Below are 23,249 nucleotides of genomic sequence, written 5' to 3'. Positions count from 1 at the left end.
TTAACTTTGGGTACTAACAAGAAAACGGGTTCATGTGCTGCAGTTTATTCTGTTTTAGTAGCTGAGGAGTGAGGGAAGGTGCTGTTGGTAAGGGGTTGAAGAACATTGAAACACACTGGTTTGGCATCAGGTAGGCAGTAGGAATCAGAGTCGGTAGAACTGGAATCCTCACTATGTAAAGAACCACTGCATGATTATGCATTCAATGCAAGATAGTACCATGGCTGCTCATCCACAATCAATACCCTGTTCCTGCCTTCTCCCCATACCACTTGATTCCGCTAGCCCTATGAGCTCTATCTACCTATAATAATAATAATTTTCAAAGTATAAATATAATTACAGATGCAATCAAACTACTTTCATTCAATTCTAAAAGGAAATATCATGACAAAATAATATTTCAACATTACTTTTTGGTGGCATTGGTAGCGGGGAAACCAGAGTGGGATAGGATGTTGTTTCAAGGAACAGCAGACTGGTTACAAACAAAGACACAAAATTACTCAGCGGGTCAGGCAGTAATCATGGTTTCACAATTCACACTTCTTCTATCCATATCTCACAATTTTTATCTTCCATGGCCTTTGTCTAATCGTCTGCCTAAACCCCCCCCCCCCCTCCCCCATCTATATCCACCTATCACTTGCCAGGCTCTTCTCTTCCTCTCTTCCAGCTTTCTTCAGCTTCTCCCCCCCCTCCCCCTCAGCATAACTAGTTTGATGAAGGGTCCTGATCTGAAACATTGTCTATCACAGCGTTTCTCAACCGTTTTACCCTTGTGGAACGCTTGAAATAATTTTCATGTCTCGGGGAACCCCCGAGTTGGGGGTGGGTGGGCCTGCCGCCATTTTGAAATCACCATTTTGACTCGCGTCACAACAGCGATCTCTGGCGTCACAACGGGGACCCGTCAGCCGTGCCCGTGCAGTTGAGGGAGGATTGCCGGGCCGGTATCGCCATTTTAACATCCAGCGTTGTGTATAGGTGGATCAGTTGTGCACACGTGAACACACGGTCACATGCTCCCACAGCTTTCGTTGCCTTTGTTTTTTCAACCTGCTCTCATGTGTCTCAGTCTCTGCTATAACTACAAAGTGTTTCACTTTACGAATGTTGTTTTTTATGAAGAAGATTGCCTAGCCAGCATTACTTTTATGATTGGTATTAACTTACAGTTGTAGGCTACAAGAAGGTTGTGATGAGAGAGAGAAACGATGCTGTTTTGGCTACGATTGTTTTAGGAGCCACACCCTTTCCATTAATAAACCATTTGAAATTGAACATTAGCAGACACAAATGTAGACCTAACAAAACAAATTGTTTCGTTAGGTCTACTTCTCCGCCACCATTTTAGCGCTGGCATCCAAGAGAGACTCTGGGTTGTGGCCCACCAGGTCAGTGCAGGTTTCTGGGACGATCGGGAGACTGGGAAGTGCCTAGAACAGAGACGCTTTGTGGTCGGCTGAGCTCTCTCCTCCGCCATGCTGCTCCACACAGTGTAAAGAGAGAAAGTATCCACCGCGCAGCCCGCACCGCCACAATGTTGTTGCTTTTTCCTCGCAGCATTCGAACCCAGCACCTGGCCGCTCCGCACCACGCAACCTAACCCCGCTCATTGTCCGCCCCCTCCATCCTCATTGGCCACAGCTGACTGTCCAGAGGGCGGTCTCGTCTCCTATTGGAGGTGGGTCACATGCACGAGCAGCGGCTCAGGGGGAGCCCAGACGACCAGGCACCGGGGACATCCCTGATCTGGCACCGGGGGCAGCTGCAGCCCACTCTGGCGTTGGGGAAATCATCCCGCAGGCCGTATTGGACCCCTTCACGGGCCAGATGGGGCCCGTGGGCCGGTAATTTGACACCCCTGGTCTAGTTTTTCACTATTTCTCTCGGAACCCCTAGCGACCTCTCGGGAAACCCTAGCGTTCCGGGGAGCTCCGGTTGAGAATCGCTGATCTATCAAGTTCTCCAGAGAGGCTACCTGATCTGCTGAGTTACTCTAGTCCAGGGGTGGGGAACCTTTTCATGTTGGAATGCCGCATTAAGTTAGCTGTAATCTAATAAGGCCGCATCCAAGAAACTTAAATTATATACACGTCAAAATGTACATTATTTTGTTAAAATAGTCCTCGTGACTTACTAATGTTTTAATTGTGGCCTTCAGTCGTGGAGGATTATTTTGTTGAATCTTCTTTTACTCTTTGGTATTTTAAATACGTTAATTTTAAGATTAAAATTAAAATAATAAAAGACGAACAAAAACATATTAATAAAAATAAAAGGATTTGTTCTACAAAATTTGGATTCATTCAAAAGGCCGCACTTAATGGCCTAGAAGGCCGCAGGTTCCCCACCCCTGCTCTAGTCCTTTATGGATCTTTGAGGGATAAGACTTAATTGTGTGACTAAATATTGTAGATTTCGGGCTGACCTGCTTTTATTCCTGTAGGGACATTCGCGAGTATCCAAGACTCTGGCACATCACTGCCCCAACATTCAGTTCAGCTCAGTCTGCCCCTGCCACAGATTCCCCAAGATCATGACGCAGCTGAATCATGGGAAAACCTTGAAGAGGCAAGTACTTCTGTCTTAAATGTAAGGCAACAATGAGTAATTGTTGGTATGGTGGTGGCACAGAAATTAAATCCAGAGATGTTCACTAATAAACCAGTTCAAATCCCAATCGCAGATTAGATAATTTAGTTTATTGTCACGTGTGCCGAGGTACAGTGAAAAGCTTTTGTTGCGTGCTATCCAGTCAGTAGAAAGACAATCCATGATTACTATTGAACCATGTACAATGTACAGATACATGATGTGGGAATAACGTGTAGTGCAAGGTAAAGCCAGCAAAGTCTGATCAAGGATAGTCCGAGGGTCACCAAAGAGGTAGATAGTAGTTCAACACTGCTCTCTGGATATGGTAGGATGATTCAATTGCCTGATAACAGCTGGGAATATCTGTCCTTGAATCTTTTTTTTTTTAATTCCAATTTATTTTATACTCACAAGCTGCCGGATGTTGTTAACATTCACCCTGTTCAGTTTGGAGGAGGAAATCCACTGTACATAACCAGTCTGCCTAATATATTCAATTTAATTCAATTCAATTCAATTCAACTCAACTTTATTGTCATTGCACAGATACAAGTATGGGTACAACGAAATGCAGTTTAGCGTCAGTCCGTAGTAATAGTGCAATATAGAAATAAAAATACAGAATAAGCAAACAATGTGGACGGAGAGACTGGAGAAGTCTATCGGCAGGACTCCGAGTTCAGCAATGTGATAGTGTTGTTGAAGAAGCTGTTCCTCATCCTACTTGTACGAGACCCGAGGCTCCTGTACCGCCTCCCTGATGGGAGGAGGGCAAACAGTCCATGGTTGGGGTGGGAGGGGTCCTTGATGATCTTCCCGGCCCGTCTCAGACACCGTTTTCGGTGGAGGGCATCCATGGCAGGGAGCGGGGCACCGATGATGTACTGAGCGGTTTTCACCACCCGTTGTAGTGCCTTCCTGTCCGCTGCGGTGCAACTGCTGTACCATACCGTGAAGCAGGTGGTCAGGATGCTTTCGATGGTACAGCGGTAAAAGTTGGTCAGGATCTGGGGGGACAGGTGAGCTTTCTTGAGCCTCCTCAGGAAGTAAAGGCGCTGCTGCGCCTTTTTGATCAGTTTGGAGGTGTTGAGGGACCAGGACAGATCCTCCGAGATGTGTACCCCGAGGAATTTGTAGTTGGAGACGCGCTCCACCTCAGTCCCGTTTATATGGATGGGGGTATATCTGCCCCCTTTGATCTTCCTGAAGTCAACAATAATTTCCTTCGTCTTCTTGGAGTTGAGGATGAGGTTATTGTTGGCACACCAGGTTGCCAGGTGCTGGACCTCCTCCCTGTAGGCTGACTCGTCGTTGTCACTGATCAGTCCTACCACCGTGGTGTCATCGGCAAATTTTATGATGGCGTTGGACCAATTCTTAGGGATGCAGTCATGGGTGAAGAGGGAGTAGAGGAGAGGGCTAAGCACACTGCCCTTTGGCACGCCGGTGTTCAGTGTTATAGTGGAGGAGGTGAGGTTGTTGACCCTAACAGACTGTGGTCTCCTCCTCGGCGCTGCTACAAATTTGGTTGGCCCAATCTACAGTGCCCTCCATAATGTTTGGGACAAAGACCCATCATTTATTGACTTGCCTCTGTACTCCACAATTTGAGATTTGTAATAGAAAAAAAATCAAATGTGGTTAAAGTACATGTTGTCAGATGTTATTAAAGGGTATTTTTATACATTTTGGTTTCACCATGTAGAAATTACAGCTGTGTTTATACATAGTCCCCCCATTTCAGGGCACCTTAATGTTTGGGGACACACGGCTTCACAGGTGTTTGTAATTCTTCAGCTGGTTAGCTGCAATAATAGGATGGCCGCGTTACAGTTTGCCAAGAAGTACTTAAAAGAGTAACCACAGTTCTGGAAAAAGTCTTGTGGACAGATGAGATGAAGATTAACATATCAGAGTGATGGCAAGAACAAAGTATGGAGGAGAGAAGGAACTGACCAAGATCCAAAGCATACCACCTCATCTGTGAAATGGGGGTGTTATGGCCTGGGCTTGTATGGCTGCTGAAGATACTGGCTCACTTACCTTCATTGATGATACAACTGATAATAGTAGCATAATGAATTCTGGAGTGTATAGACGCATCCTATCTGCTCAAGTTCAAACAAATGCCTCAAATCTCATTGGCCGGCAGTTCACTCTACAGCAAGACAATGATCCCAAACACACTGCTAAAGCACCAAAGGAGTTTTTCAAAGCTAAAAAATGGTCAATTCTTGATGGCCAAGTCAATCACCCGATCTGAACCCAATTGAGCATGCCTTTTATATGCTGAAGAGAAAACTGAAGGGGACTAGTCCCCTAAACAAGCATAAGCTTAAGATATCTGCAATACAGGCCTGGCAGAGCATCACCAGAGAAGACACCCAGCAACTGGTGATGTCCATGAATCGCAGACTTCAAGCAGTCATTGCATGCAAAGGATATGCAACAAAATACTAAACATGACTACAGGTACTTTCATTTACATGACATTGCTGTGTTACAAACATTATGCTGCCCTGAAATGGGGGGACTATGTATAAACACTGCTGTAATTTCTACATGGTGAAACCAAAATGTATAAAAATGGCCTTTATTAAAATCTCACAATGTGCACTTTAACAACATGTGATTTGTTTCTAATACAAATATCAAATTGTGGAGTACAGAGGCAAATAAATAGATGATGGGTCTTTGTCCCAAACATTATGGAGGGACAAACAGTCTTGACTCTTGAGTTATTTAGATGACTACATAATGTTCAATTCCATCTGCATCTCCTGAGCATATGATGGACCCTAGGCTTGCATGCAGCAAGACCTGGATACCATTCAGGCATGGGCTGATAATTGGCAAGAAGTGTACCATCACAGAAGCTAGTCATCAGCTAATTTAATTTACCCCACATGATATCGAGTAACATCTGAGAGCATTGGATAGAACATTGAATTTGATAGCCTGATTATGGTATTGATGACTTGTGCTCCAAAAGGCATCTCCAGCCAACATAATGTAGGGGATTGGTCAGGTTTGCCTTATTGACAAAAGTAGGAAATCCAGTGTGTGTAATCGGTCTACTCTCTGTCATTATGTGGCAATGTTACAAAATTTTGAGATTTAAAAAATCAAGTCTGCAATTTATCCCATCAGATAAAGCATAAAAAGAAGTTTAATTTGACACCTAATTCACTTTCTTATCTTCAGTATTAAAAAGGTTATGGCCATTTTCATACTCGGAAATAAGCATCTTGTTCCCTATTGTTTTTCCATTGACTTAACATAAAAGCTGTGATCGAGGACAGTCAAAAGCCCATAACTTTCTTAAAAATTAAGAGAACTGAAATAAATTTTCAGTTATTATAGATTGAAGCATTTTGAACCAAATATGAAACATTCTTACTTGGATGACCTGAAATTAAAGCATATAATTAGTTAGTTACCTAATTGTAGCTAATTACAAAATTCAATTACTAGATCTAAACATCTATCCATTCCTTAAGAAAAGATTACCATTTTTAAATAGACTGTGTCCAAATAACATTCACACAAGAATTCACAATATAACATGATTTTTAAATCTCATTGTCATGAATTTATAGGCCAAATGGAAGGAATTTAGTGTTTAATTCCAGTAATTAATGGCCATTTAAATCACCTTGCGAGTGGGATTTTGTGGAACGTGATCGATTGGAACGTTGCGGTTGCGGTGACTTTAAACCCCATATCGGCAGAAAAAACACTGCCAGTTCGTATGGGGCCTAAATCACCTTTTCGCTACATAAAATTTGGATTAAGGTAATCCTAAGAAGCAAGTTTATATGTAAAATAAACGGCTTACCTTTAGCTGTCCCATACGTGAAATCAGTCCCGTTGACGGCATTAGAAGCGGATTTTTATTTTACTCCAGCGCTGAAATTATCCCCGAGTTTAAAAAAAAAATTCACAGAACGGCATTCGGAACAATTCTTCAGCATTAGCTAGCACCCGGAGAAAATATAATTCGGACAGTCAGGAGAAAACTGGATTTTAACCCCACCCCCCCCCCCCCCCCCCCCCCCCCCCCCCCCCCCCCGCCAAAGGCGCCAAAGTCGCGCACACGGCCAGTGAGAGAACTGCAGTGCCGCTGAAGGTAAGTTTTGTAACATACCTACATTATGAAAACAATAGGTATTGTCAACAGTGGCATCAAGTACCTTGTAAGTGTCACAGGTAGTCAGGGTGGTCAAGAAGGCTCTCAACACATTGGCCATCAGGCAGTGTATTGAGTATAGAAGTTAGGACGTCATGTTACACTTATACAAGACATTGGTGAGGCTCATTTAGAGTATCGTGTTCAGTCTTGGTCACTCTGTTATAGGAAAAGTGATGTTAAGCTGGAAAGGGTGCAGTAGGGAGAAGCTGAGCAGGATAAGACGTTATTCCTTGGATAGAATAGGTTTAGAGGGATATGGGCCAAACACAAGCAAATGGGACTGGTGTAGATGGGGCATGTAGGTCGGCGTGGGATAGAACTGCGACATTTAGGATTGGTGATCCAGAGCCATAGAAAAAGTCCATGTAGGACCTACAGAAAGCCATCATGAGCACAAAGAGACAATTCCTGACTCGGCTCCAGTCACAATTAGATGCTCGACAGTTGTGGCAGAGCTTGCCTGCTATCGCTTTCCTACAAGGTCAAACTGGTAGCATCAGTGGTAACAATGCATCTGTCCTGGATGAGGTCAATGCGCTTCATGCTGTAAAAGGCAGAACAATTACATTCCTACAGCCTCTGACAACCCTGTAATCTCAGTCTCCAAGGTTGACATCTGAGTATCTTTGAGAGTGTCCAGCGTGGATGCTGAACCTGGCTGAGTAGTAAAGACCTGTGCGGATCAACTAGCTGGAGTATTCAAAGACATTTTCATTTCAAGGATATTTCCTTATTTCTGTGGTCTGAGTTTACCACCTGCTTCAAAAGGGCACCCATAGTACCTGTATCCAAGAAGACCATTGTGACCTGCCTCAAGTCAAGGTGGGTTTCGTGTCATTTGCACAAATACGGTGAGGTACAGGTACAATTAAAGCTTTACTTGCAGCAGCATCTCAGGCACAGACTCAGATGACAAATAAAACATATTATAAGTAAATTATTGATAATTCTGCAAGACTGTAAAAGAAAAAGTGCAAAAAGCCAGACATTAGTGCAAACCGCATTCTGTAGAACAAGAGATGGTCTGCAGTTTTTGGTTGCCAAGGTAGGTTCAGGTTGTTTCAAGAATCTGGTGGTTGGAATGAGAGTAGCTGTTCCTGAATCTGTAGCAGTCAGAAAAGGGCATTGCCCAGATGGCAAAGATCTTTGGTGATTAATGCCACCTTCTAGAGGCAGTGCATAATGCAGATGCTTTCAGTGGTGTGGAGTGCTGTGCCTGTGCTGAGCCCACCTTTTATGCTGTCCTTGGAATTGCCATACCAGACCATGATGCAACAAATCAGGATACTTTGTACAATGCATCTGGAAATGTTTGTGACATGCCCATCTCTTCAAATTTCTCAAAGTAGAGGCACTGGCAGGCTTTCTTCCTGAGGAAATAAATGGCTGGGATGTTTGAAGCATTGTACAGCGAGACCTCGTGTTGCAAGTCCACAGGCGCGTCTTCTGTGTTTGACATCTGTGTGTTGAGCCCAGGACAAGTCATCCAAGAGGGGAACTTGAAGCTGTTAATTCTCTCCACCGCTGACCCGCTAATGAAAACTGGCAAGTGGTCCCCCAACCTCCCCTTTCTAAAGTCAACAATTAGTTCCTTGGTTTTTGACTACTACTATCTAGGAACACTTGCGGCCACTGTAATTAAGTGGCTCGAGAGGTTGGTTAAAGCCCAAATCAACTCCTGCCTCTGAAATGTCCAGGATCCACTTTGACTTGCCTATTGCAATCATAGGTAACAGCAGATGCCATCTCAATGGCTCTTCACTCTGCTCTGAACCATCTGGATAACAGGAACCCAGGCTGGACTGTTCATCAATTACAGCTTGGCATTCAATGCAATCATCTAAGATCTCGGGCGATCACCCTTTGCTATCGATCCTTGACTTCCTCATCGGCAGCCCAACAGACACAGGCATAAATGTTGAGCTTCCAATGAGACCCACACCCCTACAAAATGAGCAAATATAAAGAAGACATAATGAAGAATTATTTTTAATATCACAGATTTGGAATATTACCCGTGTGTGCATTATATTTAGTTTCCATTTCAAATCTGTTAAGAGTCTATAATGTTGTGTTCTGATAACATAAAAGGGAGTTTAATTTTCATTGTTAAGAATTATTCGGGTTAATGAAGACACCTTGACATACATATTTAACTAATTTTCTCAGGAGTTTGAGTGATTTGCAATGTTAATTTACATCATTATTTTGCAGAACTTAATTGATCTTAGTAACTTGGTGACTGAATTTTCCCAGCAGCTTCATGTAAGTATTTATCCTAGTTATTTGGTGTATGGAATAAGGGAAATATTAATTTATTTAGGGTTACTAAGTTTAGGATCTGCAATATACTATGCCCAGATAGTTGTATTTAATTTTATAAATTAACACACATGTTCTATTTTGACATGTATTTCAGCTGAACATTTGGTTTGAGAGAACTTAGATTTTAGACCAGTTATGTTAGCATGGAGATCTCCAGTACCAAATTAAATGTGACCACACATCTGTTGAGTTTATTTTTTACGGGAGATGAACAACATTTGAGGTGTAGAACTGCAAACACTCTTCTAGGCACTCCCCAATTTACAAAAGGTAACATCCCATGGACCCTTGCGTATAACAGGTGTTACGCATATCGGAAATTTAATTTTTATATTTAATGCAGAAACCACATGCGCAATACGACACAAACGGTTCGAGCAACTCAACAGGTCAGGCAACATCTCCGGAGAAGATGGACATGCAACGCCTCGGATCGGGATCTTTCCCCAGTCTGAGAGTCTGGGGAGGGGTTCCGACCCAAGGCGTCACCAGTCTCTGGAGATACTGCCTGACCCGCTTATTTGCTTCAGCATTTTGTATCTATCTTTGGTGTAAACCAGCATCTGCATTTCCTACTTGTTAAATTTTGACCACGTTGGAGGTCTGACACAGAGACCACAGAACAGCAGACTGGCTTGTGGAAGTAGCCGCTTACGCTGTAGGGCACTGATACCGAGGCTACTGAGACGCATAACTCAGAAATAGAGCAATGGGTGTAAAGAATTGCATACATAATGAGTTTAGTTACGTAAGTCGAGGAGTGCCAGTAACTATTTTGTCACTAAAACAAATTTATATTGGAATTAGCATTTTCTATTAGTTTAGTTTTGAGATACAACAGGTAAACAGGCCCTTCGGCCCACTGAGCCCACACTGACCCGTTCACATGTTCATTGTTAACCACTTTCTCATCCGCTCCCGACATATTAAGAGGAATTATACAGAGGCACATTCACCTACCAACTCGTTCGTCTTTGGGTGGAAACACCATGTGGTCGCAGGGCGAATGTGCGAACTCCACACAGTCAGCACCCGAGGTCAGGAATGAACCCGGGTCTCTGGCGCTGTGAGGCAGCAGTTACGCCATTGTTTTCCCTTAATTCGTCAATTTCAATTTCCCTGATAAACCCTCTGCCCATTCTAAATTTTTTATTCATGTACATAATTCCTCCACTTAATTTTCCTAGTTGTTGGAACCTTTAAAGTGATTTACTTTAGCTTAAACCTATTTCAATTACCCATATGTTGCGAAATTTTGCCAATCCAAAGTGTAGGAACTGTTGGATGTTTCATAATGTTGCATTTACAGCTTTATTAAATAAGCAACTGGTGTTATGTAAATTGTGATTATTTGAAGCAGAGATGTCTCATTTGAAGTCTCCAATTCCTAAATATTTATTTTTTGTAAAGATACTTTTGAAGAATCAAAACACATTTATTTTGGTACATTTATTTTGTAAAATAATATTTAAACAAAAGCATGGACATCCAGCAGTTCATCAATGCAGAGCAGTAAAGAGGTTGAAAAGTTGTACATTTGGATTAGAAGCGGGCATTAAATATTTTGCTCTGATTTTAACTCGTGATGAAGGTAATTTTAAAGTATCTGATACTTCCTGAGGTTTCTCATTAATTGATATTTGTACACTTTCTGGAATGGTGCTGCTAAAATGCATAGATTAGCTTTTGCTAAATGTTTTCCTTGTGTGTCCAACAGTGGTGATTCCAGTTAAGCAAGTCAAGACCAGTATGGTCTTTAGATTTGTATCAGAGTCAGATGGCATTTGGTTTTATTTGCTTACTTTAAAGATTAAATTGGTGATATGCATCCATTAAAATCATAACATTTAATTAAATACCATTCAATGACATTTTTAATAAATGTGGTTAACTTTCTGCTTTGATATAAAAACTTAGAAAATACCTTTTTTTCTGCCCCACCATATGTAACAGTAGGTAACCAAGGGCATTTTGTTTCAGGGTGACTCATTTTCCCCAAATTTTGCATTAAACGTAATGTAAATTAATGTAAATGCTTTAATCTTATCCTTACTTTCAAATCCATTAGCATCTTGTAATCTGCAGCCCCGCCGTCATTTTTTAGTGTGTGTGTGTGAACGATGCCAGCCTCCTCGGTATCCCCACTTTAAATTGCTCCACAACTGCTGGCCAATTAGCTGCTGAGGACCTGCGAGCCTCTACCATTGCTTCCTCCTTCAAGATGTGTCTTAAAAATAGCCTACCTCCATCTGTCCTTAATGTCAAATTAGCTTCAAAATGCTCCTTGGGATTGTTATACTGACAATCTGATAAACTAAAATCTAGCACAACTGTCAGTTTCAAAGTTTTATATTTACATTTGTGATCTCAGAGGGAATTTGGGAAAGAATTGGAACAATACCACACTCTACACTACCATGCAAATGGAGTGCTAAACTCACCTGTGCAAGATTTCTTTCTCTCCAAAAGTTTACTTTAGTTTATTGTCACATGTACCGAGGTACAGCGTAAAGCTTTTGTTGCGTGCTATCCAGTCAGCGGAAAGACAGTACATGATTACAATCGAGCCATCCACAGTGTACAGATACATTATAAAGGGAATAAAGTGAATAACGTTCAGTGCAAGATAAAGCCAGTAACGTCCGATCAAAGATAGTCTCAGGGTCTCCAATGAGGTAGATCAAAAAGCCATAATCTGACGCATTAACGCTTGATAATTTACATCAGCACTATTTTACAGTGTAATGGTTAACAGCTGTCATGTGGCAGCACCAAAGTGAACATGGCTGAAACTGGACTGGTCACATTATGTGACCAGAGCATTGTGGCAGCAGCCTTTGAACTCGCTGCTTATCCCCAAAAAAACATGCATAGATTAAATAAAAGGTACCCATGTGAAAACTTCTCCTTTTATACATCTTTAACTGCCTATAACAAATTAAAGAACAGCAGCAGATATTTAGTTTAGTTGAGATGCAGTGTGAAAACAGGCCCTGCAGCCCAAGCTGACCATCAATCACCCCCTCACACTAGTTCTATGTTATCCCGCTTTCTTAACCAATTACTTACACACTTAAGGGACAATTTACAGAAGCCAATTAACCTACAAACCCGCAAGTCTTGGGTAGTGCGAGGAAACCGGAACATCCAGACGTAGCCCATGGGGAGGAACTTGCAAACACCACATAGACCATTACCAGGGATCAGTATTGAAACCAGGTCCTCTGGAACTGTGAGACAGCTGTTCTACCCACTGCATCACTGTACCAATATTGAATTGATATTCCAAAATGTTATTTTACATAAATTTTAAACCTATAGGAACATCTTTCTGATAATGTTATTGCATAAATGACTGTGGATTTGTAAAAACTTAGAAAATACCCTTTCCACCCTGGGTGGAAATGTATCTCCTTGTACACTTGAAGTCTAACTGTGACAGAGTACAGTAACAAGTTTGACCAACCCTTTGCAACCACTTATAACGCTAAAAACATTCTTTACCAGCAATATGTTTTGAACTCATTTTGTAATACGTGACAATTTAAGTATTGAAATTTACTTCTCAAGTCGTTGACAGCTTTTACCAGCCCTCCGGACCCCTTCAGCTTTAAGTGCAGCAGGGGGTCTGGACTTCAATTTCCCCGTCTCCACCAGGGCACAGCTGATAAAAGAAGCCGCATGCGTCTGTGTGTTGGTTTTATCTTGCCCCTGTGATATTCTACTTCATGGAATGTGAGAGAGGGGAATATAATTTATAGAGTAACAGCAAATATCCAGTGTGTATGGATTTAAATAATATAACTCAATCATTATTTTAAAATGCATGGAGTTGTTGATAAATATTTAAACGTTCAGCAAATTGTGTTAACTATTTACCATGCAATACTGTTAAGAAATTGTACATGTATTGACCAGAGATGAAAGATTCAGAAAACTATAGGAATTATAATTGTATGTATTGGTTGACTGCTGCTTCCCAGCTGGAGTGCCAGTGTGATTCCTTTGAATCTAGACCCAACAGGAGAAGATTGACAGCATTGAAGACCATGTCAGTACTGCTGCTGAGAATGTTGAAGAGGGAACCAGGAACCTGGCGAAGGTAGGGATCTCTGCCTGCTGTGTAATCAATGGCACAGTGCCTGCCAGCAATACACAAAATTAACCCAATTGATTGATCTGGGCTTTCTAATGTTGAGGGAAATAGCAATTAAGAAAATAAGGGAGAAGTGACACACTGCTTGTCAAAAAAAAAATCAATCTGTATTGTGATGGTTTTGTGCAGTGAAAGCAACTAGCACTGCCTTGTACATAGTAATCATCCATGGAACAGCTGCACTAAAGAAAGACTTTACACTGATGGATTGGGACCTGCTCTTAAGACAGCAAGAAATCACACAGTAACTGACAATCTAGTTTGTCTTTGTTAAATCTGTTTCTCATTGATTTTTCAGGCCGCTAAATATAAACTTGCAATGTTGCCTGTGGCAGGTGCTCTCATTGGTGGTGTGATTGGAGGGCCTATTGGTCTCCTGGCAGGCTTCAAAGTGGCAGGGGCTGCAGCTGCAGTTGGAGGAGGGATACTGGGCTTCACAGGAGGCAGAATGTTGCTGAAGAAACAGCAGCAGAAGATAGATCAAGAACTGGCACTTTCTTCCAGCTGCCCCGAGCTGAACACTAAAGCTGGAAAAAAATCTAGCTGAGTTGACTAAGACATTGACTCTTGCAGAAAAAATGAGCAAATTATATACTTTTTTGTAAACAAAACGTAAGCTGTCAACAATATTCATTATCCAACAGGCAATCAGCCTATTCGACGATCGACGAACACTTTATGAAATGTTCACTGTTTAAATGTTGATTTTTTAAAAATATTTTTAGGTGTATTAATAAAATATTTACTATCTAATAAGTAATCGGAATGAAAATTGTCTAATGATTGCTTCAACAAAATCTCTCAACCCATCATGGTAGGCCACTTATTTTATTTTTTTCCTCAAATTAGAGTTCAACGCATTCTCTCGATAATGGACACAAACAGTAACACCTCAAGCCACTCCCACATCGCAAGTTGTACATGAACACTTGCTCCTCATTTAAAGAAAACTGTAATCAACAAAATGTGGAAACAGAACCCCAAAAATGACTCCCTTTTTAATGGGGCATTGCAAATATGTAGCAAAGTTACTCCTGGCAATTCCACACTGACAAATACAGAATATGGCCTTTTATTAGAAAAAGTTAGGATCTCCAACCAATTGGTGTTTTCTGGCATTTGTACATTTAACGATCTTATTAAAATCTACTACAATGAATAACCACAGTACATCAACATATTCACAAGCCAGGAAAGCAAAGGAAAACAAAACCCCACAATTTGCCTTACATTTGTTTTCAGTTTTATCCAAAATAAAAACTGTACACACAGACTTATGAAAATATAGGCTTAGTATTTCTGCCGTATTCTGCCGTCTCTTTGATTTCTGGTCTTGTACAGTTCCTTCATAGATTTACAATTCATCTCTCTCTCTCTTGAGAATGGTATATCTGTGTTCACTTGGAGCCAATTTCTGGAATGAGCTTTCTGGGGGGCTGCTTGCAACTTCTTCACTTGGCTAGGTGTTAAAATGAAAACAAGGGTGTGCATATGAATAGAGGCAGAAATAAACGTCATAGAATAGTCTGACACCTTAATACAGATAACTAAAATTAGTGACATTTAAATCCTCATTATCAATGACCTGCTATCGTTACATGATGGGCCTATTGGTCTCTTGGCAGGTTTCACAGATAGATTTGCAAAAGATGCGTTTGACAAATTACGTTTTGTAATTAATTGATTTTTAAGTTGTTCAATGAAGGAATAAAGGAATAGAAGATACACGTGGCTAAAACCGTTCATCAATATAGGAATAAGCATAAACATCAACTAAATGGGCTGAATAGTCCCTGCCCATGTTGTAATCACTCATGGCTGACCTATCTGTCCTTCTCATCCCCATTCTCCTGCCTTCTCCCCGTTACCCCTAACACCCTTACTAATCACGAATCTGCCAATCTCCGGCTTAAAAATATCTATTGACTTGGCCTCCACAGCCGTCCGTGGCAATGAATTCCACAGATTCACCACCCTCTGGCGAAAAATAAATTCCTCCTCATCTCTTTTCTAAAGGTATGTCCTTTTATTATGAGGCTATGGCCTCTGATCCTGGACTCTCCTGGACATCCTCTCCACATTCACTCCAGGCCTTTCACTGTTTGATAGATTCAATGAGTTCCCCCCCTCATTCTTCCAAACTCCAGTGAGTACAGGCCCAGTGCCGTCAAACGCTCATCATATGTTAACCCAATCATCCCTGGCATAATTGGCATAATTCTCATAAACCTCCTTTGGACCCTCTCCAATGCCAGCACATCCTTCCTCAGATATGGGGCCCAAAACTGCTCACAATACTCCAAATGCAGTCTGACCAGTGCCTTATAAAGCCTCAGCATTGCATCCCTGTTTTTGTATTCTAGCTCTTGAAATACATGCTTGCAATGCATTCGCCTTCCTTACTACCGATTAGACTTGCAAATTAACTTTTTGTGAACCCTGAACCAACACTCTCAAGTCCCTTTGCACCTCCAATTTCTGAACTCTAAACCCGTTAGAAAATAGTTTACGCTTTCATTCCGACTACCAAAATGCATGACTGCACTTTGCTGCGCTGTATTCCACCTGTCACTTCTCAACCCAATCTCTCAAGTGCCAAGCCCTTCTGCAGAGTCCATTCTTCCTCTACACTACCTGCCACTCCACCTATCTTTGTATCAGCTGCAAATCTGGCCACATAGCCTTCAATTCCTTCATCCAAATCATTGATATACAACATGAAGAGTAGGAGGCTCAGCACAGACTCCTGCGGAACTCCGCTAGTCACTGGCAGCTAACCAGACAAAGCCCCCTTTATTGTCACCCTTTCCCTTCTGCCTTGCAGCCAACCTGCTATACATGCTAGTATCTTCCCATGGGCTCTCATCTCCCTTAGCAGCCTCATCTATGGCACCTTATCAAAGGCCTTCTGAAAATCCAGGTAAACCACATACCCCCGACTCCTTTGTCCTGCTATTTACTTCCTCAAAGAATTCCAACTGGTTTGTCAGGCAAGAGATCTCCCTTTCACAAAACCATGCTGACTTCGGCCTATTTTATCGTGTGCTTCTAAGTACTCAGAAACCTCACAATTGCTACTAAAATAAAACAAATTTAGGATAAATGGGTATTACTCAGACAACAGCAATGTAGTAAGATGTTATCCGATCGCACAGGACAGTTTAATTTTCTGCAGGGAGTGCAGACAGAGCACAAAATTACTGCTAAAAGCCACATACATTAAGCTTTTATTTATGTAAACATGCTGATATTTTTAATTTCACATGGAGATATTGTATTTTCACATGAAGTGAGTTTAATACCAACATTGATTCTATTCAGATTGACAATAGACAATAGGTGCAGGAGTAGGCCATTAAGCCCTTTGAGCCAGCACTGCCAATGAATGTGATCATGGCTGATCATTCCCAATCAGTACTCCGGTCCTGCCTTCTCCCCAAATCCCCTGACTCCGCTATCTTTAAGAGCCCTATCTAGCTCTCTTAGAAGTATCCAGAGAACCAGCCTCCACCGCCCTCTGAGGCAGAGAATTCCACAGACTCACAACTCTATGTGTGAAAAGGTGTTTCCTCGTCTCCGTTCTAAATAGCTTACCCCTCATTCTTAAACTGTGGCCCCTAGTTCTGGACTCCCCCAACATCAGGAACAAGGGCTACAAAGCAATAAGCCAATAAAGATTTTCTTATTTAAAATTGGTAATTATATGACAATGTTCTAACATAATTTAAGCCTTTTATCAGTCTTAAACTTAACAACTGGGTTTGTGGTATTTTCAATAATTTCAAAATATTCTGTGCTCTACAAATTAAGTGATGCCGTACAAAGTATAAATGCAAGTTAGCCTGGCTGCTGCATTTATTTTGTTAAAACTGCTGTTTTCTCTCCAAATAACTTTTGGCCACTTGTATCTGTTTATTAATTAGTAAATAATTACACAGCTCTGAGTCCGGATTAACTTATTTTCATGGAAATCTGTTCTGCATAAATTGGACAAAAATTATATATTTACAGTTCCAATTTCTGTGGAACTTTAAAACTTACAAATGTTACTTATGTATTTTAAGTTATTTATTTCTTACCTGTCCAGGAACTACATCAGTGGGATCTGGACCATGGTGAAATTCCCTGTGTAATTTGCCAGAGTGCAGATCCAATACAAATTGCTTCAGTGTGCCAGGGGTGCTAAAATTAAAATAAAGAAAGACACATATTTGTGTAAATTACAGAGCATGAAAAGGGAAATAAATTAAAAAGTCAGTGACACAAGAGTGCAGATTATGGAATCTTGAGCAATAAAAGAAACTGCTAAAGGAATTCAGCAGGTCTGGGCAGCATCTGAAGAAATGTCCTGACCCGAAATGCCATCTGTCTATTTTCCTCTACAGATGCTGCCTGACCTGCTGATTTCCTCCATCCTTTTGCTCTTTAAAAAAAGTCAATTTCAATTGATCCTTTTTTGTTTGTCAGAGGCTATTTAATTGAAAGGGATATACAAGATGAGCAGCAGTCTAGATACCTGGATTTTAGGAATCTTCTTCCCCCACCCCTGAGGACACACGGCAACGACAGTCTATTGATAGGCCAATAATAACTCCCACAGTGCATAGCACCTGCAACAGCCTTTCTGTGTAACAGCCCAAAAAGCCAGCAGCATGTGTCGAACACAGAGTTTACAAATACAAACTCCAGTCAGGTAGCTGGTATTGACTGAATGTTTTCAAATGGTCCTCTAGTGTGGAGTAATTGCATTCATACCAGAGATAAATGCTGCATGAAGATCAATTTAAATTTCATCTTAGATCATCTATTGTCACTTACTACAAAGTGCTAAAAAGCAGATCAATTTTATCTATAAAATGTCAAATTTGCCACAATCTTGGACTGCTGTTAGTTGGGCCCCACAGCTCTGAAAAATGAATCTTATACAGTGGGACTCCGTTAAGCTACTAATTGTATGATATGGATGTTCTGAACATCACATCAGAAGGCACAGGAATTGCTTAAAAAAAATATGCATCTTACTGCAGTAAATTTTTACGCACATCCTAAAACAGCCTGGAATTCTACACCCAGGTTCAGGAACAGCTTCTTCCCCACAGCCACCAGGCTATTAACTTGCCAACAAACAGACTCTGAACTGTAACAGCCTATTGCACTTTATCTGCTTGTTTATGTGTATATTGAACTGAACTGTTCTGTATTTTTGTTTACAATACTGTTGTGTGCTGCAGCAAGCAAGAATTTCATTGTCCTATCTGGGACACATGACAATAAACTCTCTTGACTTGACTTGAATATCATAGTACCCCTGTATATATTGACCCAAATATTTAATGTAGCATTAGTGGAGTTCGAAACAATAACATTTCACATCAATTATATTCTGAAAGGACGAGGAAACGTTAGGTTGTGTTTTAAATGAAGCATGCCCATTTCTCCCATACCCCTCCCACCTATATTCCTTCCTCTGGCTTCCAATTCACACTGCTATCCTATCGCACATCTTTTGTTCTGTTTAGTTTAGAGATACAACATTCGGCTCACCTAAGCCCGCACCGACCAGCGACCCCCGCACACTTACACTATCCTACACACATTAGGGACAATTTATACTTATACCAAGTCAATTAACCTAAAAACCTGTATGTCTTTGGAATGTGGGAGGAAACCGAAGATCTCCGAGAAAACCCATGGGGTCATGGGGAGAACGTACAAACTCCGTACAGATAGCACCCGTAGTCATGATCAAACCCAGGTCTCTGGCTCTGCAAGCGCTGTAAGGCAGCAACTCTACCGCTGCGCCACTGTCTTGTCATCGCTGGTCTTTGTCCAACCACCTGCCTGTCAAACCTGCCCCTCCCCCTCACCTGTATCCACGTATAACACACCAGACTTTGTCTTGCCCCTCTATCTTTCCATCACTCACACATCCACCCCCCCCCCCCCCCCCCCCCCCCCCCCCCCCACCCCCCCCCCCCCCCCCACCCCCCCCCCCCCCCCCCCCCCCCCCCCCCCCCCCCCCCCCCCCCCCCCACACCATCCATCACAATCAGTATGAAGGGCCCAGATCTGAAACATCACATATTCATGGTCTCCAGAGATGCTGCTGCCTGATTAGCGGAGTTTTTCCAGCACTCTGTCTTTATTTATTAAGTGTCAAGTGTTATTGGTGCCAATGAATGAGGGAGGTAAGGGTGAGTGAATAAAGCTCTGCTCGATCTGGATGAGGTGTAAATAGGGAGATGACTTAAACCTAACATTGCCATTAGAAAAGTCACAGAAAAAGTTGCTAACGATTCAATTAAATGTAAAAACATTTCTGAAGTCACCCGTGCGTTACATAGCATGCCGAAAGTAAACACAGTGAAGATGGAATAAAAATGGAAAATGCAGGTCTGGTGACTTCTCTGGAAGTAGAGACAGAATTAAAATTTCAGGATGATGACCTTTCATTGCAACCGGATTCTCCAAAGATGCTACTTCACCAGCTGAGCATTTTCAGTATGTTTTGTTTTATTTTACATATTTCAGATCTCCAGCATCTGCAATGAAGAAAATGCTGCAAATAACCGTTGGAGAGAGAAAGAGTTAGTGTTCCATTCGAACAATCTCCCTTCAGAGAAAGAAAAAGTTAGAAAACAGTCTTGTTTTATGCTTTCAAGATGTGGAAAGAGATGGCGAGTACAAAGAGAATGTCTGTGATCAAAGGAAGATGTATGATGCACCAACTGCTGTTGGCTGAGAGAGTGTGTTGATCACTTGTTAACAGTTTATCTGCCTGGGGGAAATTGGAATGGAGGGATGGAAATAAATACAAAAGATAAAAGCAAGATTGGAACTATGAATAGAATTTACCAGAAAACAATAGTTGATGGAACACTGAAATAAAAAGCAGTGCTGGGAATGCCGAGGCAGTCAGACAGCTTCTATGGATAGAGAAAAACAGTTTGTGTTACAGGTCGATGATTTTACCTTAGATCTAACCCAAACTCGAAAGTCTGGTAATCTGAAATTGTTCAATTCAGTGTTCAGTCCTGAGGGCTGTAGTGTGATAGATACAAGATGAGATACCTTTAAGGACCATACCGTGCAGGAACTGGCCCTTTGGGCACAATGTGTGTATTGAACATGATGCCAAAATAAACTAATCTCCTCTGCCTGCACATGGTCCAATACACTCCATTCCTTGCATGTCCACGTTGCTATCGAAAAGCCTTTTAAACACAATTATTGTAAATGCCTCCACCTTCCCACCCCACCCCCCAGACAACCCACGACTCAAAGCCCTCAAGGTTACATTGACTTTCATCGAAACTTTGCAAGAGACCAAAGACAGATAAGAATGCGACTGTGATTGAGAATTAAAGAGACAGGCAGCTGAAAATTCAGGGTCACTCTTGTGAACAGAATCAAAGTATTCTGCAAAACTGTCACCCAGTCCGAGTTCAATTTCTCCAATTAAATAGACACTCGCATTACCTGAGGGAGGGGAAGTTGCAAATTGAAATTCATATTGTGACCTTGCATAACACAAAACCAGGCCTTCTGCACTTGCATCAAGCGATGAGAGTGAAAACAATTGGCTTCTATTTACGATGTTTCCATGTTAATTTTGGAAGAACACATTTTTATTAAAAATCCCAGATATTTTGAGTGATTTGTGACTTCTGTAAGGGTGAATTTCCATTAGCTGAACTACCTTAACGTAGACTGTCGCCCACAATGTCCGTTCCAAACAGAGTGTAAATCAAACTAATCTCCTCTTCCTGCACATGATCCATGCCCCTTCATCCACTGCACATCCATGTTCCTATCCAAAAAGCTCTTAAATCACACCTCACCTTTAAACCTTGCCCCTTTGATGTTAAGGCCATGCCCTCTATTTTTTGACATTTCCACCCTGGGAAATAGTGAATTTGGAAAAAAAAATGTTTGCAGTCATGGGATAACAGGGATTGTAAACCAAAATGTAATATTGTAATTGAGCAATGATCTGCAAGACATTGAGAAGCACCAGTGAATATGTTTCCTCAACATATTAGGTTGCACAAGGAAAAGTTATACTTACTCTATGTCTTTATAATCTGGAAAGACATACATATGCCTAAAACTGTCAATAGCGATAACTGGACAGTCTTCTGGCGTCTTGTGTATATGCAGGAGAGGATGACGAAACTTGTCACAGTCAGCATGTAGGAAGTTTATTGTACCTGGATGATTTAATCATGGGTTAACATCGTAAACATTGAGGTTCTTTAGTTGAACTAACAGTGCATTGACAGTCAGATGATATTCATTTAAACATTCCAATAAAAGCTAGACACAAAATGCTGGAGTAACTCAGCGGGCCAGGCAGCATCTCTGCAGAAAATAGATAGGTGATGTTTTGGGTCGGGACCCTTCTTCAAAGAGACCACATCTCCTTACTACAATCAGTCTAAAGAAGGGTCGCACCACAAAAAAAATGCCAATAAGCAAAAAAACTGATACAATGTTTTCATAAAGTAAAAAGAATGGCATATGATCTCAATTAGTAGCCGGGGCTGTAAAGTTTAGCTTGGATAATGGTGCCTTTGATTTTTCTAATGGTGCAATGATTTTTCTACCTTTATTTTTTATATGGAATCTTTTCATTCCAATATTTTTCATTCATGAAGAGAGAGCTCTATCAAACACAGGAGAAGATAAGCAATATTTCCTTAAAAGCAGAGCTGCCAAATTTTGTCAGAGCATTCCAGTATTTTGCTGAGGAAATCATTTTGCTGAAAAGGAAAATTATTTTTTATGTGCAGTCATACCCATGTAAGAGTACAAGAATGCATAATTTTGCTACCAATTGACATGTCTTCTACGCACCTTACTTGACAGTGCATTAATTGCCATCTCTTTGTATACTGCTGTTTGAACGGCTGCTTCCTGCTTTTAGCACCAGATGATGATGTAGAAGCCATCTCCTTCCCTCTCTCTCTCTCTCTCTCCCTTCCACTCTTCCTCCCTTTCTCTTTCCCTCCCACCCTTCCTCTCTCGTCCTCCCCCTTCCTTTTTTCTCCCTCACTCCCTTTTTCTCTCCCTCTCCCTCCTTCTCCCTCCCCTCTCCATCCTCTCCCTCTCTCCACCCCTCCCTCTCTCCCCCTTGAGCCCACTCACCGTTCTGTAAAATCAAGGCCAATCCCATTGTAACTGCAATCCCACTGGTAACCTTTCACCACTAGGCTTATTCAGAATTCTACCATTGCCTGAAAAATAATCAAAGCTTCAACTTCCACTGAGAAAGAGAATTCCAAAGACTTTGACAAAGATTTCCTGAACAGTCTGTGACCCATAGAGCTGTGGCCATAGCGCTATGTTTAAAGCCCACAGCGCTCCAGCTGGTAGCACTATATTTAGAACACACAACTCTTCGTTAAAATTGCTACGCGTTAAACTGACAGCACTCTATTTAAACCTGGAGCAGACAGGCAGCGACTCTGGAGAAAAGGAATGGGTGACATTTCTGGTCGAGACCCTTCTTTAGACTGAACTGAACTCCGTATTTAAAATCTGTATTTAACAACACAAAACCGTACATCAGTATTCTAATCGCATTTCCGTACAAAATATGGAAAATCAGAACTACTTGGCAGCTCTGTAAAAGGATTCATTATGTCTTGGAATGCAAGGGTGCGTCTTGAAAGTAGATGCGGCTGAAATGAAGAAATTGGGAGAAAAGGATGGCATCCTTACAAGTGACAGGATGAGGGAGGTAGCGTTGGGAATCAGTGAGTTTGCAGTTAAGGTCAATGAACAGCCTCCCAGAGAAATCCAGAAAAGGAAGAGGCGCTGGAAATGGTGATGAAATTGACAAGCAAATTCTCTTCCTTGCTTTGTGATGTTGCCCTTAATCCCTTCTATCTCTAAAATCCTGCTTGTTATTCCACTTGTCATTCTGACCTATTGAGCACTACCAGTTTTAATTGCCTCAGAAATGGCTGATGT

General features: G+C 41.5%; 2 protein-coding genes across 6 annotated transcripts in view; one reads left to right on the top strand and one right to left on the bottom strand.

Annotated features, from left to right (window-relative positions):
- stx17 (syntaxin 17) overlaps window positions 1–14,034 on the top strand; it is a 49,966-nt gene extending 35,932 nt beyond the window's left edge. For 2 of the 3 annotated variants that reach the window (XM_055663228.1, XM_055663235.1), the window contains 4 exons: window positions 2,453–2,577; window positions 9,008–9,058; window positions 13,134–13,220; window positions 13,573–14,034. In XM_055663228.1, the coding sequence (XP_055519203.1) occupies window positions 2,453–2,577; window positions 9,008–9,058; window positions 13,134–13,220; window positions 13,573–13,821 (512 nt within the window). In that variant the 3' untranslated portion in view covers window positions 13,822–14,034. Of the gene's footprint in view, window positions 1–2,452; window positions 2,578–9,007; window positions 9,059–13,101; window positions 13,221–13,572 lie in introns of all 3 variants that reach the window. The other variant, XM_055663244.1, reaches the window with a different exon arrangement.
- Window positions 14,035–14,088: 54 nt separating this feature from the next.
- Window positions 14,089–23,249, bottom strand: part of erp44 (endoplasmic reticulum protein 44) — a 317,180-nt gene continuing 308,019 nt past the window's right edge. For all 3 annotated transcript variants that reach the window (XM_055663198.1, XM_055663208.1, XM_055663216.1), the window contains 3 exons: window positions 21,343–21,484; window positions 17,354–17,456; window positions 14,089–14,733 (listed from right to left, as the gene is read on the bottom strand). In XM_055663198.1, coding sequence (XP_055519173.1) covers window positions 14,629–14,733; window positions 17,354–17,456; window positions 21,343–21,484 — 350 coding nt within the window. In that variant the 3' untranslated portion in view covers window positions 14,089–14,628. The remainder of the gene's footprint in view (window positions 14,734–17,353; window positions 17,457–21,342; window positions 21,485–23,249) is intronic.

This window comes from Leucoraja erinacea, chromosome 2 (genome assembly GCF_028641065.1).
Source record: "Leucoraja erinacea ecotype New England chromosome 2, Leri_hhj_1, whole genome shotgun sequence".
NCBI lineage: Eukaryota > Metazoa > Chordata > Chondrichthyes > Rajiformes > Rajidae > Leucoraja > Leucoraja erinaceus.
The sequence above is the reverse complement of the archived record's forward strand: the minus strand, read 5'-3'. Positions and strand labels throughout refer to the sequence as shown.